At 50.5% G+C, this 17,339-nt stretch overlaps 1 protein-coding gene across 1 annotated transcript in view; it reads right to left on the minus strand.

Moving 5' to 3' along the window:
* GNAI3 (G protein subunit alpha i3) overlaps positions 1-17,339 on the minus strand; it is a 34,188-nt gene that overhangs the window by 4,645 nt on the left and 12,204 nt on the right. Inside the window, exons 2-5 of the mRNA XM_068419073.1 lie at positions 11,746-11,788; positions 11,495-11,636; positions 10,426-10,583; positions 1,587-1,715 (exon numbers count right to left, since the gene is read on the minus strand). Coding sequence (XP_068275174.1) covers positions 1,587-1,715; positions 10,426-10,583; positions 11,495-11,636; positions 11,746-11,788 — 472 coding nt within the window. The remainder of the gene's footprint in view (positions 1-1,586; positions 1,716-10,425; positions 10,584-11,494; positions 11,637-11,745; positions 11,789-17,339) is intronic.

Genomic DNA, 17,339 nt, shown 5'->3' on the forward strand with positions numbered 1-17,339 from the left:
TAAAGAGAACACGCTGCTACCTCCAGCTCGCTCCTCCGTTAGCTGGACGTGCTGATTTTTAAAAGTACCACACGCTGCAGCTGGGGACGCTCGTCCTAATCCATCACGGCAGAAGACAATCACAGAATCAATGAGGTTGGAAGAGCCCTCTGGGATCATCGAGTCCAACCATCGCCCTGACACCACCATGGCAACTAGACCAGGGCACTAAGTGCCATGTCCAGTCTTGTCAAACCCCTCCAGAGATGGTGACTCCACCACCTCCCTGGGCAGCCCCTTCCAATGGCTAATGACCCTTGCTGAGAAGAAATGCTTCCTAATGTCCAACCTGACCCTCCCCTGGCCAAGCTTGAGGCTGTGTCCTCTTGTCCTACCGCTGGTTGCCTGGGAGAAGAGGCCGACTCCCACTGTGCTACAACCTCCCTTCAGGCAGTTGTAGACTGCACTAAGGTCACCTCTGAGCCTCCTCTTCTCCAGGTTAAACACCTCCAGCTCCCTCAGCCGTTCCTCGCAGGTCAGACCCTCCAGACCCTTCCCCAGCTTGGTCACCCTCCTCTGGACTCGCTCCAACACCTCAACAGACAAGTTCTCCCTGGACGAACCAGAAGCCACGTGAACAGCTCGGTGATGCAAAGTGTTCAGGCATTTTTGTTAAAACACTTCAGGAGTCAAGACAGTTCAGAAGCCAAAACGCTACTGTTCTCCCCCCCCCAAAAAAAAGCGTGCAAACAAATCAGATTTTATAAGCAACGGTTGGATTTTTGCTAGAGCTCTTTCAAACTGTTTTCAAACACAAGCTAAAAATCAGCAAACAAACGCTTATTTAAAGGCTCTGAGCAACGATGACTTGAACACGTTGCCGCAGACGAAGGGAACTTGCCCAAGATAACGGGCACTACATTTCCTACACCCACGTTACAGGCTATGAACACCCCCCCCGCGGGGCTCCAGGCTGCTTGTCAGGAGCACGCCGGGGATCTAAAGCGAGGATTTGCTAACGAGCGGATCAAGAGTGGGGAGGAGAGCTAAACCGCAGGCTAGCGCTACGGGGGTTAGAGGGAGCTCGGTTAGTGATACGTAAAGGGACACTGCCAAGAGCAGGCTCGACACCTGAGCCCTGCAGGGACTGGATTTAGAAGGCAGAGAGGGACAGGTGAGTCCCACCCTCCGCGGTGTCACGCGAAGGCAGCCAGCGTCAGTCAGCACAGCCATCTGCAGCTTCGTGGAGAACACCATGCAGCCCAGAGCTGAGACTGACTTCGAAGGAAGGGGTTAAATTCAAACTCAAATCCAGGAGTCAGTGTCCTTTTAGTATTTTTGGGGTTTTGTGGGTTTTTTTTGATCCTGTAAACAAGCAGTCAGTACCTGTGTCTGCGATCCCAACATAAAAGCAGCTGAAAAGAACAGAAGAAGGCAAATAAAAGTCAAACCGGTACCTCCAGTGAGCGATGCCAGCAGAGAGGGAGTGTAACGGAGGCAAGGAGGACAGTTAAACCAGGGCAAGGCGTTTGGCAGCGCAGGTGTGGGACCTGCCACCACCACCACGCGCTGCAGAAGTCACAGTGGCCCACAGGGACTTCACTTACTTGAAGTAGAGGTCCTTGAAGGTGAAGTGAGTCTCCACGATGCCCGTAGTTTTAACCCTGGTCCGCAGAACATCCTGCTGAGTGGGAATGTAGGTCGGCTGGGATATTCTATCCAAGTCATTTAGGTAACTAAACCAGAAGAGACAACACAAGATGCGGCTTTTTTTAGTCTGTTTGCTCACCATGAATCTTTTATAAACTGCAGAAGAAAAGTCATCATGGAATTTATTCATCATCTTCACACAGTACAGACCTTGAACATACAGTGAAAAAAACCCAAACAAACCCTTGGGTCCCTCCCAGGGTTGATTTTGGGGTGGTTTTTTGCAGCGTGTGGTGGGTAGAGTTCAGCTAGCTGGGAGGGAAGCCTGATAAGGAGGGAGCACAAGGAGAACTGCTGCTGCAGGAGCCATGCCAAGGCTGGTATCTCTTGGGGCAAAGTAGTCAAGGTCTTTTGCATCAAAGCACAAGGCAATAAATCCAGCGGCTTGTTTTTAAAGGGTGAGGATACACCAAATGAGCCAGGAGGAAAGAATGAAGCATCAAGAACTACCCCCAGAACAGGCAGATTCAGTCACCTCCTTTACAACAGCAAACTGACACGACGCTCGCCGGCTCCTCGCCAGCATGGCCACGGGAGGAAGCCGTTTCTCTGCAGCATCAAGGCAACGTGCCCATCGAGACCCCAACTAACTCCAGCTACAGCAGACTCCCTTTGAAGCTGGGCTCTCAGGCACGTAAGTAAGGGGTATAGATCATTTCCAGCAGTGTCAGAAACCCCGCCCCAGCCAGCAACACCTCTGAGCTCATTTCTCCTGTCAAGGGGAAGGCGACTGCCTCCTGCTTCTGCAAAGGAGATGAGGATTGCTTCAGCTCCGCTGGGAAGGGATCAGGAAGAGCTCAGCCGCCTTCATGCACAGCTGCCAGCGCTGTTATCCCTAACAGCTACGGCCACATCTTTATCAGGAGCAGCTTTTAATCAATACAGCACCATGTAACCGTGAGATTTTAGTGGCACAACAGCTCTACGTTGGTGTAATAAACCCTGTCCTCCTTCCCCTGCACCTGAAAGCTGTGCCAGCAGCCCCAAATTTCCACTCGCCTTCGTCACCAAGAGGCAACGTATTAAGTGGCATCTCCCTCCTCCATCAGCTTCAGCATCTCCTCTGGCCAGGACTACCAGCACCTTTGCTCAGCGCTGACCTGTTTTCTGAACCCCAGAAGAATCCAACCTACCTGCCAGCCTCCTGCCCGTGCTCACCCAGTACCACGGGGCTTTTCTCCAAGAGCTGGTATCTGAAAGTGGGTTTAGCCCAGGAAGGGCCAACTCCCCTCATTCCTCTCTCCTGCTCAGTGGGATGATGGCTTTGTGACCTGCTCTTTGACCACAAACACAGCGCTCAAAACTCACACGTGGGACTGGCTTTAGTTTCAGCTTAGTAAAACAGGATTTGGAAGGTACTTCACCTTCATGGAATCACAGACTGGTCTGGGTTGGAAGGGACCTTAAAGATCATGCCGTTCCACCCCCTGCCACGGGCAGGGACACCTTCCACCAGACCAGGTTGCTCCAAGCCCCATCCAGCCTGGCCTTGAACACTGCCAGGGAGGGGGCAGCCACAGCTGCTCTGAGCAACCTGGGCCAGGGTCTCACCACCCTCACAGCAAAGAATTTCTCCCTAATATCTCATCTCAATCTCCCCTCTGTCAGTTTAAAACCGTTCCCCCTCGTCCTGTCACTACTTGCCCTTCATTAGGCTTCTGTTAAGAAATATTTCTGCTGAGGAAATAACCTGCCCAGATCTTTCTCCTTCTCTCTTTCCTACCAGTACGAGTTTAGCTGGGATACGGTGGTTCGCACGCTGATGGAAGCACTGACTAAGAACTGACCCAGCAACTCCTGACAGCTTGGCTTCCATACAGGTCACACAGCTGCCCCGCATCGCTGACGTGATAAATGTGCAAGCTCAAGCCATAAAGCATCTGCTCCTAAACTGCCAGCTTTCAGCATCAGAAGCTTGGGCAGTGAAAGTGGTGTAATTCCTACCTAAAGCTTTACAGGCAGCCAGCAAGGAGGGAATGGAGTCAGGGAACTCCCACCAAAGGGATCGCAAAGAGCCACTCGAAGGCTTGCATGTCCATCGAGAACAAGATGTGTCAGAGGCAGCGGTGCTCCACCTGCAAGCTGCCTTAGAAAAATAAGCTTTGCCAGACTACTTCCAGGGAGACTCGAAGGGCAAATAAATACCAGATCCCACGGAAATGCCGAAGCAGCTGGAAGATCCAGCACAGGGGATTTCTCGGTAGCAGAAGAGCCGCCCAAGCGTGTGTGCACGCAGCCGGAGGCAGTTGGCTGCGGGCAGAGGAAGCAGCCGTGCCCACCCAACCCAAGCAGGCTGCAGAGCCCAGCCTGGGCACGCTGCCCCTTGTTTCCCCTCTGCAGATCACAGAATCAATGAGGCTGGAAGAGCCCTCTGGGATCATTGAGTCCAACCGTTGCCCTGACACCACCATGGCAACTAGACCAGGGCACTAAGTGCCATGTCCAGGCTTTTCTTAAACCCCTCCAGAGATGGTGACTCCACCACCTCCCTGGGCAGCCCCTTCCAATGGCTAATGACCCTTGCTGAGAAGAAATGCTTCCTCATGTCCAACCTGACCCTCCCCTGGCGCAGCTTGAGGCCGTGTCCTCTTGTCCTGTCGCTGGTTGCCTGAGAGAAGAGGCCGACTCCCACCCCGCTCCACCCTCCCTTCAGGTAGTTGTAGACTGCACTAAGGTCACCTCTGAGCCTCCTCTTCTCCAGGCTAAACACCCCCAGCTCCCTCAGCCATTCCTCGTAGGTCAGACCCTCCAGACCCTTCCCCAGCTTGGTCGCCCTCCTCTGGACTCGCTCCAACACCTCAACATCTTTCTTGAAGTGCGGGGCCCAGAACTGGACACAGGATTCAAGGTGCGGCCTCACCAGTGCCGAGTACAGAGGGACGATCACTTCCCCAGACCAGTTGGCTGCACTGTTCCTAATAGAGGCCAGGATGCCATTGGCCTTCTTGGCCACCTGGGCACACCACTGGCTCATGTTTAGCCGGCTGTCGATCAGCACCCCCAGGTCTCTTTCTTCCAGGCCGCTTTCTAACCACTCTTCCCCCAGCCTGTAGCGCTGCAGGGGGTTGTTGTGGCCCAAGTGTAAGACCCGGCCCTTGTTCTTGTTGAACCTCATGCCATTGCTCTCGGCCCATCGATCCAACCTGTCCAGATCCCTCTGTAGGGCCTTCCTACCCTCCAGCAGATCGACACTCCCATCCAGCTTGGTGTCATCTGCACATTTACTGAGGGTGCACTCAATCCCCACATCTAGATCATCTATAAAGAGATTGAACAGCACCAGCCCCAGAACTGAGCGCTAAGATTTAGTGCAACTCAAAAAAACCTGGAAAAGCACACTCTGAGACTCATGGTTTCAAGCGACTCATAACCCCCAGCTTGCCACAGTCTGTCTGCAAGGTTAAAGATGTCCCTCACAAATATTGTTTCGGGAACTGAAAACACACACCTCACTGAATCTTTCTACATCCCACGCAGTTTGAATCCCTTTTCACGATCCCCTTGGCCACCAGGCTTCCTTCACCCGCTGAGGCTGCAACACTCGCTCCCCACCCTGGCTCCTTGTGGTTACAGAGCCAGCTATTTCTCACGCTTCAACACCACCTTGCAAACACAAGCTTGCAAAAAGGCACTTTTGTTTTGTTTCCCTTTTCTTTCCACCCTTAAAATGAGGGCTTGAGTACAAAAAAAAAAAAAGCTGACCTAAAGCAAGCGGGATGCTCTGAAGTGGGCAGCTTTCAGCTGGTGAAGATAACGGAGCTCCCCTCCTCCACACGCTCACATGAACCCTGAAATGGTATTTTCCTAACAATTCCGTCGTGGTTCCAAAAATGGCACTGAAAGCTCTGAAAGATTCATACAAAGCGTTTATTATGAGCAGCTATCTGCAGCCTGAGCTATGGGAAGGAGGGGCTGTCACCATCACGCCCCAAGGCAGAGCAGCAAACAAAAGCCAGAGAAAGGTTCAGGTCTGGTACCCAGGCGGGTCGATATTTGCAGCCCCCAAACACCAAGCTTTGAAGAAACATTATCACAAGCGCCTGTGCCAGTCAAGATGCAAGCAGAATTCTTCCTGCATAGGTTGACAGCTCATCCAGAATCATCTCTAGCCGAGTCTTCCTGCAGCAAGAAAATAGGTGAGGATTTGGTAAAACCTGAATTTAATAAATGCATTTCTTTCACAGAAGTTTGAGTCCTCTCTGCCCTCGTGTTTAGCTGGATTTGGGCAGATTAAGTGAAGTGAAACATGAGGTAACAGAATGGGGTCTCAACACAAGGTAACAGAGAGGGATCTCCCAGAAAAGGGAATGTTGTGTATTACCTTCAGCAATTTGAACTCCTCTGGGCCAGCTAAGACAGACCCAGGGATGAAAAAGCTCGCTTCAAAAACCTGAGCTGTGAATCCAAGGTGGTGCTACTCGAGGGGAACCATGAGAAAGCATCGGGATACAAGCGGGAGGACAATGCCCTGCAAGCTAGTGCTTGAAAGCAAAGAGGAGGGAAAAAACCACACGTAGAAATAATCTAGGTTTTATCCAGCATCATGTCAGGGAATTCAGGCCAAGACTGCCACTGGGGAACAAGACAAGATACGCCAGAACAGAGAATGGTTGATCTATGCTAATTGCCTGCGAGACTGCAGATAATTGCCTACAGTATCTGCAGAGCGGTGTCTGCATAAACTTTGGAAAAAAAGCCACAAAATCAGCAACTAAAATATTTTAAAGCATTATCTGCTTGCCAACACCTCCAAGTATCAGACAGAGGTGATTAAAGAGATGTGCAAGACAGCAACGTGCCTTAGAACCCAACGCTGCTGCACCACCGAATGGGGTTTTGTTCTTTGTAGCTCTTACGTCAAGAATTATTGTGCACAAAGGTCTGAAATGCTTCTCCACGGCACTGACTCGAGACAGGAGCGGTGAGCTCCGGAGGCATTTGGTAAAGAAAAATAGGAAGTTGCAGTAAGGCAAGTGAAAATAAAGCTGTTTGAAATATTGCACCAAAAGAGGAGGGCAGTTGCTAGGGGGATGTTGTAAGATGGTGCCTGGAGAAGACGCTGAGCGTTTACACCAGTGCTTGAACATCCACAGTTTAGGTCAAGAGTTACTCAACTGTTCTTCAAAAATAAGAAAAGCAAAAAGCCCTATGAAGGGAGGTTGTAGTGAAGTGGGAGTTGGCCTCTTCTCCCAGGCAACCAGCGACAGGACAAGAGGACACAGCCTCAAGCTTCACCAGGGGAGGGTGAGGTTGGACATGAGGAAGCATTTCTTCTCAGCAAGGGTCATTAGCCATTGGAAGGGGCTGCCCAGGGAGGTGGTGGAGTCACTGTCTCTGGAGGGGTTTAAGAAAAGCCTGGCCATGGCACTTAGTGCCCTGGTCTAGTTGCCATGGTGGTGTCAGGGCAATGGTTGGACTTGATGAGCCCAGAGGGCTCTTCCAACTTGATGGATCCTGTGATTCCAGGACAGATCATTGGGATCACTGTCACAAGTGGTCATCTGTGGGAGCTCGCCCCTGCCCGTTGCGTAAGGACTATGACACGCCGTCGTTACGGTTGCCTCCTCCCCTCCCACACAGCTCTCGAAGGGCAGGATCCCTGCCCGCACAGGGGAAGTGCTCAGCGAGGCAGGAAGCAGCAAGCAGAGAAGTTTTTCAGAACAATTCGACGCTGCCCTGAAAGCCTTGGCTCTCTGCCACAGCGCTCTTGTTCTTGATGCCACCTAATTATCACAAGCAAGTGCTCATATGTTCCTCTTTCCCCCGCCATACACACCCTTTCTGGGCATCTCAGAAGCCCCGAGATGTGATCTGAAGTGAGGAGCAGCACCCAGTCAGCCAGAATTGGGCTTGAAACACAGCTCAGTACTGGTTCTCCAGCTGAAATTCAGTCATCCCAAAAGGGATGCATATTTCAAGGCTGCTAACCCCGAAGTTTCAGCCCCGTTTGTAGGAGATATTGAAAGGAGCAGGGAAGTGCAATTCCCCCACAAGAACTGTGCACAAAAGCTAGTACCTACGTGACCACGACCCCAAAAAAGGGATTGCAAGACACTCATCCTTTAAGCGTGGGCAAGGGAACCAACTGGGTAACAGCAGAAGATGAGGTGGGTCAGGAGCCACGTGTTGAGCAGAGAGGAAAAAAAAATACAGACTGAACGCTCCTCTGGGCAGCTCATCCTGTAGGCTGGTGAGGTGGGGGCCTGCAGGAGAAAATAGGGGGTTAACTGTGTGATCGTGCTCTGCGCTGAAGGAACCCACTTGTAGTGTTTCCTAACTGCCGAGTTGCTGGGCTACTGGTTCAAAATGACGCTGGTTTAAGGCAATTTCCTGTGGTCTTAGGACAGGAAGCAAAATTTTCTGATGTACTTATCAGAAAAGAGCCATGTGGGTCGTCATCAGGCTGAAATCTCCCTGCCACACAGATTCGACACCAGCCCGTGACAGCAATTTGTCACAGTAGCTGTGCCTACACATACCAGTACCAGAAACTGGACACGAGTGGGTTGCAGATAGTCAGGAACGGGAATAACCCTCCACAGTCCAGGCTCTGGAAGGCAGTCAGATCAAACGGCACCTCCTAAAGCAGGCTAACACCCTCTCCCCCCCAGTCTGCCCTGTTTCTGCCCTGTTTTCTCCAGCCTGCCTTCATTTTCCTTCTCCTTCAAAGCTGACCATCAAGACCACAAAGCCAAGGTTCCCCAGCTTTACCTTCCTCCCTACGCTCCACTCAACCACTGACACGTTCTGCCCCAGATCCTCCACCCAAGAAGTCCTTAAGCTTTCCTTCTCCACATCTTTTCATTAAATTATTCCCTCCTCCCTCCTTTTTTCTCCCTTTGAATCTGAAATTTCCCCCTTGCAAGCTGTAAAAGGCACGGATGAATCCGAGGAAGCCGCCTCTTGTCAGCTCGCTTACCTTGATCTCAAACCCTCAGCCGCCTGCCAAGGTGTTACAGATTTAGAAGAATTCTCCCTTATTTTCAAGCTCAAATCTGCTCTGCGCAGACCGAGCCTGCAGGCACCCAAGCTGTGACACGTGAAGTTTCTTTATAAAGCATTTCCAAACTAATTTTTCAAAAGCCTGGCTAAATTGAGACCAGTTTTCAGCCAGCCATCAGGAGGCACTGGTAGTATCTCTAATCATCTTTCAGAGTTTCAAATATTTGTTCTAGAGACCAAGCACGTGACTTTAACCAAGAAAATGAGCAAAACAGTTGTTGCTTTTAAGACAAATCGTTTCCCTTCCCTGCACTAACCTGTCTCTTGGAAATAGATGAGGCATTTAGTCAAAATTCTCATTAACCAGCCAGCAGCGGCCTATTTATCTAGTCATAACCTTATAATTGTTAAGCGATTTGCGTGTAAGAGAACAATCAGCAGGTTTATGGGCAGCCTCCAGCGCTGCCTGTGTGGGGACAGGGACAGGAGCGTAGTGAGAGGCGTTAAGGAGAACAACTACGTGAATATTGATCTGCTAAAATCAGGAGATCCCATCGTTGCTCATCACAAGTTTGGTAGTTTAATCAGGAGCTTGGTTTCAGGAGGTGTTACTGCTTTCTGTAGGGAGGGGGAAGGTGACATGGCTGACCACCATCTTAATGCAAGCTGCTAAGTTATTCTTCCACTAAAAAGAAATTGGCAAATTCACCTGGACACAAAACAAGGAATGTGGTTTTTTTTGCAATCACAGACTGGTTTGGGTTGGAAGGGACCTTAAAGATCATCTAGTTCCACCCCCTGCCACGGGCAGGGACACCTTCCACCAGACCAGGTTGCTCCCAGCACCATCCAACCTGGCCTTGAACACTGCCAGGGAGGGGGCAGCCACAGCTTCTCTGGGCAACCTGGGCCAGGGTCTCACCACCCTCACAGCAAAGAATTTCTTCCTCAGATCTCATCTAAATCTCCCCTCTTTCAGTTTAAAACCGTTCCCCCTCGTCCTGTCACTCCATGCCCTTGTAAAAAGTCCCTCTCCAGCTTTCCTGTAGCCCCTTCAGGTACTGGAAGGTGCTAGAAGGTCTCCCCAGAGTCTTCTCTTCTCCAGGCTGAACAGCCCCAGCTCTCTCAGCCTGTCTCCATAGCAGAGGGGCTCCAGCCCTCTGAGCATCTCTGTGGCCTCCTCTGGACTCGCTCCAACAGCTCCGTGTCCTTCTTCTGTTGGGGCCCCAGAGCTGGACGCAGCACTGCAGGGGGGGTCTCCCGAGAGCGGAGCAGAGGGGCAGAATCCCCTCCCTCGCCCTGCTGGCCACGCTGCTGGGGATGCAGCCCAGGACACGGTTGGCTTTCTGGGCTGCCAGCGCACGTTGCCAGCTCATGGTGAGCTTCTCATCACCCATCACCCCCAAGTCCTTCTCCTCAGGGCTGCTCTCAATCCATTCTCCACCCAGCCTGTGTTTGTGCTTGGGGTTGCCCCGACCCACATGTAGGACCTTGCACTTGGCCTTGTTGAACTTCATGTGGTTCCCACGGGCCCAGCTCTCAAGGTCCCTCTGGTTGGCAACACTCGTACTACATCCAGGGAAGACAACAGCAAACCTGACTTTCATGAGCTAAAGCACGAAGTCACCTTGTAAGCCCAGCCCTGCATAGACCAGTTAGCCCAGGGTTTCTGTCCGCCCCCTTAGAAGAGGACCCTCACCACTCAAGTACCACATCATCTTCAGTCACACCAGTCCTTTCTGAACACCATTTGAGGAGCTGTGAAGAGCCCAGAAGCTGGTAACGGTTCCTTACTATGAGGCAGAGTCGTTCAGCTGATACTCCCTCGATCTGCTGAAGCAGGCCTGGACCCCAGCGTCTCTCCACAACCGTTTAATCACGCCGGCTAGCTCGGCGGTCATCACGCCTTCCTCTGCGCTGCCAGCTAACACAAACAGCTGGCGGGCATCGTCCTGCAGGAAGAGGGGAAACCAAAACAAGTCAGGATCTACACCCGTTTACACCTTTACAAATTACAGCGAGGTTTAACATCAGGAAGGACGCAAGGGGCTGCGGCAGCTGCTCTAAGGAATCGTGGTCCCCTCTCTCACGCTGTTGATCCACTCTTCTCCCTCAGCCAGGCTGCTTTACACTGTAAAGTTCAAAATACCTGTGGCTGCATCACAAAGAAACAGAGTAGGCTATTCCACTTACTGTATATTAACTAAGAGAAATTAGCACTAGATATTAAGATTCCCAGGCTGTGCAGCCCCTGCCCTATGCTGATATGCACAATTTCTTCCTCCTACACAATTTCAGGCCTCCCCAACTCCCCATTTTGTCTGTTCTTTCCCCACAACCACAGGGGTCAAGAATTCCTGACTTGCATTTCTACCGCCTTGAAGTGTTGAAGATGAATGCGAGTCACAGCGCAAGGAGTCAGAACTGGATGGGTAGGGAAAAACATGGCCTTAAACCCCCAGAAAACTAAGAGGATAAATACCAGTAGTGAAAATTATTAAAATTTATTTGGCTCAGCTTGAAGATTAACCGGTGCAATGCTGTGAAATGCTACTGAAGACTGATGTCAAGCAATTTAAACCAAAACTGAGAAATTTGTTAAAAATTCAAATAGTTTACACAAAGGTTTGGGGATTATTTATTTTTTTTGAGCATTCAAACTACTAAAGGTCCTCACCCATAACCTCAGTAAAATCCTTGACACTTTGTACCAGGAATACATTACAGATCATGGAAGGTCTTCCACTGTTGTATCTTGTAACAAACATATTTCCACTGTGAGTGTCAGGGACTGAAGTTCCAGGATTCCTTAACACAATTCACAACCCAGACTCAGACGAAGGGAAATAAGTGAAATACTTACTGCTCTGGCAACTTCCCCAAAGTCTATCTTTAGCCTTCCCATGGCTCTTATGATTGCAATGATGGACTGGATAGTATTGCTGTAGACAACCACTTTATACTGTTTGCATTCTTCCTCCGAATAGCCATCCTCATGAATAATCCTGGAAGAAAACCAAGCTGTCATTCCCAAGCCAAACCAGAAGGGCACCAGAGTTTTTTTTATTTCATCTCACACAAAAATGCAGTTTATACGCCTGAACTCTCACTTACTTCATCTGCTTCACAATGGTGCTTTTCCCAGACTCTCCAGCACCTGAAAAGCACAAAAAAAAATATTCCAGTTAGCAATCACATGAAATTAAAAGGAAAAGCAGAATGTACTCTTCCCAGTTCCCACGCAGAAGTTGATGGGGTCTGGAGTAAGACACTTCTTGTGCTGGTAGCAGAGCTCCAGAGCAGCTGTCGCAGCCCCTTGGGAGGGATTGCTGAAGAACACATCCACAGGTATGTCCTTCCTGGGTTTTATTTACAGATGCTGACATTCACCTCCTAAAAAAAAAAAATACCTCTAGAATTTCTGAATTTCCAGAGTACACTTCCTGGTCACTGAGGCTTGCCACCTGAAGGAGGCAGGGCTGAAAACCCAGGAGGAGGATTTATCTAACAGACTATCTCCCATCCCTCTCTTCCAGCTCAGAAACTACAGCCCGAGGCAGCCTTACAGCTCAGTGCACCAATGTCATCGGCTGCCACCCACCGCTACTGAGCTGTGCAAGAGAAAAGCATTAGCCTTGGATAACCAGGTGGATGCACTCACAGATCCTGGAGCATTTTTTCCAAGGAACATCTAATTTGGAAGCAATCTTGTGTGACACACAGGGGAAGGGAAGCAGACCCAGAGCAGAGCTCAAAAGCAAGCGCAAATCGCTCTTGCAGATCCAAGGGAAGCAGCTTAAGACATTAAAGCCCAGAAACATGTTCCTGTGTCAGAGCAGGAACACAACGGACCTTGCAAGCTCTCTCCTCCACCTAGCACAGTCAGCCAACTGTTGCCCACAATCATTCAAACTAATGTGTTTTTTCCACAGTGGAAAGACTAGGTGCACTCCCACGAGCCATTACTACAGCGTACTGGTAAGCAAACCAGTATCACTCCCGAGCTAGATACCTCTTCAACAGCTCTGGCAAAATTCAAAGATACCTGTCTAGACTTGAAGTGGCAACTAAGGTGTTTGTGAATCACCAGCAGGAAGATCAGGGCCCTGGGTCCCTGCTCTAACCCAGCTGCCAGCGCCGGTTCCCACAGCCAGCAGATGACTCGGGGACCTTCACCGTGGCACACCCATACACATCCACCCACACACCATGAAAGGCAAACGTTAATTGATTAACAAGCTCTATTCTCTATCATTTCCCACAATACAAGGATTATTATTCTGGGAAACTGAGCATAAAGAGACCCATAGGTTTAGCTCGGAAACGAGCCTTTGCCACCGGGTGATTTCCAGTTGAAATATCAGACCTGGAGGCTGTGGGGCACTCGGACGTGCACGCAGCCTTTCTTCGAAGCAAGGCAGAGAAACCTGGCTTGTGAAACCTCTGCAGACGTGGAGGGGGGCTCAGTTATCCCTGTCTGACTGCAAACTAACAGCTAGTTCATCTGCTTTTCACAGCTTTTGCTCTTGAACCACAGAGCACTCACAAACCACGTCCCCCTCCCATAGAAACCACCTTTGCACACCCGTGCAGCAGCCGACACGCTCGCACAGCTCGGGGCACCAGACGCTACTCACGTTATCGCGGTTTCCTGAGCTCTGCAGTGAGCAGCAGCCGAGCTGCCCGCACACCCGTCCCGGCCGTGAAGCACGTGGAAAGCCCGCACGGCGTTACGACGTGTCAGCAGAAGCGCAGGTCCTGGGATCACTGAGGGAGCTGGGGGTGTTTAGCCTGGAGAAGAGGAGGCTCAGAGGTGACCTTAGTGCAGTCTACAACTACCTGAAGGGAGGTTGTAGCGCAGTGGGAGTCGGCCTCTTCTCCCAGGCAACCAGCGACAGGACAAGAGGACACAGCCTCAAGCTTGGCCAGGGGAGGGTCAGGTTGGACATTAGGAAGCATTTCTTCTCAGCAAGGGTCATTAGCCATTGGAAGGGGCTGCCCAGGGAGGTGGTGGAGTCACCATCTCTGGAGGGGTTTAAGAAAAGGCTGGACATGGCACTTAGTGCCCTGGTCTAGTTGCCATGGTGGTGTCAGGGCAATGGTTGGACTCGATGATCCCAGAGGGCTCTTCCAACCTGGTTGATTCTGTGATTCTGTGACACCAGGAGTTCACTGCGAACGAGACAAACCAGCCGCTGGCTTCGGGGCTCCTCAGCCTCAAAGGCTCAGTCTGAGCTGCAGGACTGGGTTTGCTGAAGGCAAAGGAATGAAGCTGAGCCTGCCTGGATTTGGGTATATGACTCAGGAGATCCGGGATGGACTAAGAGACACAAGCTCCCGTTCACTTCGAGCAGCAAGGCACCAGCTGTCCCAGCTTGCAGAGACTACACGAGGCAGCAGCGTGCTAACCCAGAACGGCGTTGCTACAGGCAAGGCGAGCTTTGGTGGAAGAGAAAAACCATTTTTAGATTAACAGACCAACAGGAAAGAAAAAAAAAGGCTGTGAAAACTGGTCTGTGGCATACTTCTCCAGAAAAAAACAGCAGAAAAACTTCCTGGTGCAACCTTTGGGAAGCACGGCTTCCAGGAGAGAGCTTCCCAGGCCTCTTGCGACATCCAGAGAGGACAACACTGAATTCCAGCTTCATCCTCCCACCTTTGAAGCCTCAGGAAGGCCAGCGAGTAGGAACAGCACCACGAACAGGGTGGGAAAGGAGCAGCGCTTTTTAAAAAGCGGAATTAGCTTCTTGGTCTCACAGCTTCGTGCCAAACAAGCAGAGGAAGCAAGATATCAAACCCCTGGAGATAAGAGGTTGCTTTGCTGGGTTTGTGCGTGCAATAGGTACAAACTACTTCCTTGCTTGGAATTTTGTACACGTTTTAGCCTGCTTGTTTCATATTCCTTCAGGTTCTTTCCAATATCACTAGTAAAATCCTTCTGGCTGATAAAGGAACTAAAATTACTGGCAGGAACGTGAAGGTGGAGGTTACAGAGGTGGGTGGGAAGGAGCAAACCCAACTGCTGCTTTCTGAACAGTTACACAACAGGCAGATAGCAGCGGTGAACACGTCGTGCCAACCGCAGCCCAGACCCGTCGCCGACAATCAGGACTGAACAAGGACAACGCAGCCTTTACAGACTTGCACTTTTATTTCCACTCCCAAGTTCATCCCGGTCAGTTCCCAGAGGCTGATGAGGATCCCTGAGGATCCGTTACCATATTAAATTACAACGGAAAGTTTCCCCAGCACCAGACAAGGTCATTTTCAAGCTGAAGGTGTGTTTCCTATTTATGCTTAGACAGCTTCCAACCAAACAAGCGGCCAAATATTTTCACAGCTCTTGGTGGCTGAAGACAGCAGATGCAAATCAGCCTCTTCAACGCAGGAAGAGTTTTCACAGCAGGACAAGCAAATTCACGGCAGGTTCTCAGGCTGCCAAACGGGAAGAAACTCAAGTCAAACGGTGCCTTAACTTGTTACACCCACTTCACAGAATCACAGAATCACAGAATGTCAGGGATTGGAAGGGACCTCGAAAGATCATCTAGTCCAATCCCCCTGCCGGGGCAGGATTGCCTAGACCATATCACACAGGAACGCGTCCAGGCGGGTTTTGAATGTCTCCAGAGAAGGAGACTCCACAACCTCTCTGGGCAGCCTGTTCCAGTGTTCAGTCACCCTTACAGTAAAGAAGTTTTTCCTCAAATTTAAGTGGAACCTCCTGTGCTCCAGCTTGCACCCATTGCCCCTTGTCCTGTCAAGGGATGTCACTGAGAAGAGCCTGGCTCCATCCTCTTGACACTTGCCCTTTACATATTTATAAACATTAATGAGGTCATCCCTCAGTCTCCTCTTCTCCAAGCTAAAGAGACCCAGCTCCCTCAGCCTCTCCTCATAAGGGAGATGTTCCACTCCCTTAATCATCTTCGTGGTTCTGCGCTGGACTGTCTCTAGCAGTTCCCTGTCCTTCTTGAACTGAGGGGCCCAGAACTGGACACAATACTCCAGATGCAGCCTCACCAGGGCAGAGTAGAGGGGGAGGAGAACCTCTCTCGACCTGCTGACCACACCCCTTCTAATACACCCCAGGATGCCATTGGCCTTCTTGACCACAAGGGCACACTGCTGGCTCATGGCCATCCTGCTGTCCACTAGGACCCCCAGGTCCCTTTCCCCTACGCTGCTCTCCAACAGCTCTGTCCCCAACTTGTACTGGTACATGGGGTTGTTCTTGCCCAGATGCAGGACTCTACACTTGCCCTTGTTATATTTCATTAAATTTCTCCCCGCCCAACTCTCCAGCCTGTCCAGGTCTCTCTGAATGGCTGCGCAGCCTTCCGGCATCTCAGCCACTCCTCCCAGTTTTGTGTCATCGTCACTTGCAGGTATCCTGGGATTGTACCTCCATGGTGGGGGACATGGATTTCTGCTTCTTTGGATCCGTTTTGTACAATGGAATAGAAAAGCAATGAGAGAAACACGCTGGTGTTCAAGGAACAAGGACCCAGCGCCTCTCCTGCACAGCTCCCAGGGGTGCCACGGCCAGGATGTACATCTAAGAGCACTGACACCTCAAACGCTGATTGCTGAGATACTGCCTTGAGTTTATCTGTCTGGACAGCCCCCTCGAGGGACTGTAACACTAACAGCTGCCCTGCACAGTAGGAAAACTGTTTTCAAGACAGGGCACGTAGTGCAATTTAAATCAATTAGCCTTTAGTTTAGGTTGAAAGGTTACCAGATTAGAGCCTGTAACGATAAAATCCTTCCAGGCTGCCAAGTTAAACGTCTGGAAACCAAAGAATTTCAACTTTTAAATTATTCCTAAGCATAAGGCAATTCACTTTTTTTTTTCCCCTTCCCTCAAGCCTTAAAGAACAGCTATTGCTGGGTCAGCCTCAACTAGAGCGTGCAATATAAACTAGCTTCCACCTTCAAAGCCATTCAAGAAGCATTAACAGGGATGAAAAATAAAGCATGTTTTAAGTAGAATCCACCCCAAATCAGCTCAGATGTTGGAGTTAAACCCTTTCAGTCAAGCAAATCCCCGGGCCTGAAGCACACGATGCCAGCAGGGCTCCCTGCTATGGTGAGACTCAAACCAGCAGCTTGCAGGAAACATCCTCCCCTTTAGCAGGAGGTTGTTCTTTTGTTATCGCCTCTCCTCCCAGCTGCCAAGATGTCTGCGCCTCTCCTCCGGCTGGCACGGATTTTAACAGAGAAGGGCTTGGGAATATCTGCGTGCTCTTGCTACGGCTTCTCAGGCGCTCAGCACGGCAGCGTTTGTGGTCAGATGTGACAACGTTAACGCTCTATAGACTCAGCACTTCCACCCCAGCGAGGAACACAAAGCCCCATTTTTATCTTCACGACCATCCTCCACACTCCCTGTGTCAAGGCGCTGCGATTTGAAAGCTTTGGTGTCCCCAAACAGCGGCGTTCAGCCCAGAGTCCCACCAGCAGGAATTTAGGAGAGATTTTTGAACGTAACTTCTCTGGCTTTTGTTTCTCGTCATCATATTTGCTGTCATTTCCTCCTTAGATTATCTTAAAATAATCTGCTGCGGCAGCAGGCAAATGCTGAACTTGTACTACCTGTCATTTGCCTGACAAAACAACATCAGATACAATTATGCCATGACAACACAGCCAAGGTGGTTATACAACACTGATTCAAACCATATTCAGTTAACTCCTTCCCTGCT

The sequence above is a fragment of the Nyctibius grandis genome, chromosome 27, assembly GCF_013368605.1.
Source record: "Nyctibius grandis isolate bNycGra1 chromosome 27, bNycGra1.pri, whole genome shotgun sequence".
Classification (NCBI taxonomy): domain Eukaryota; kingdom Metazoa; phylum Chordata; class Aves; order Nyctibiiformes; family Nyctibiidae; genus Nyctibius; species Nyctibius grandis.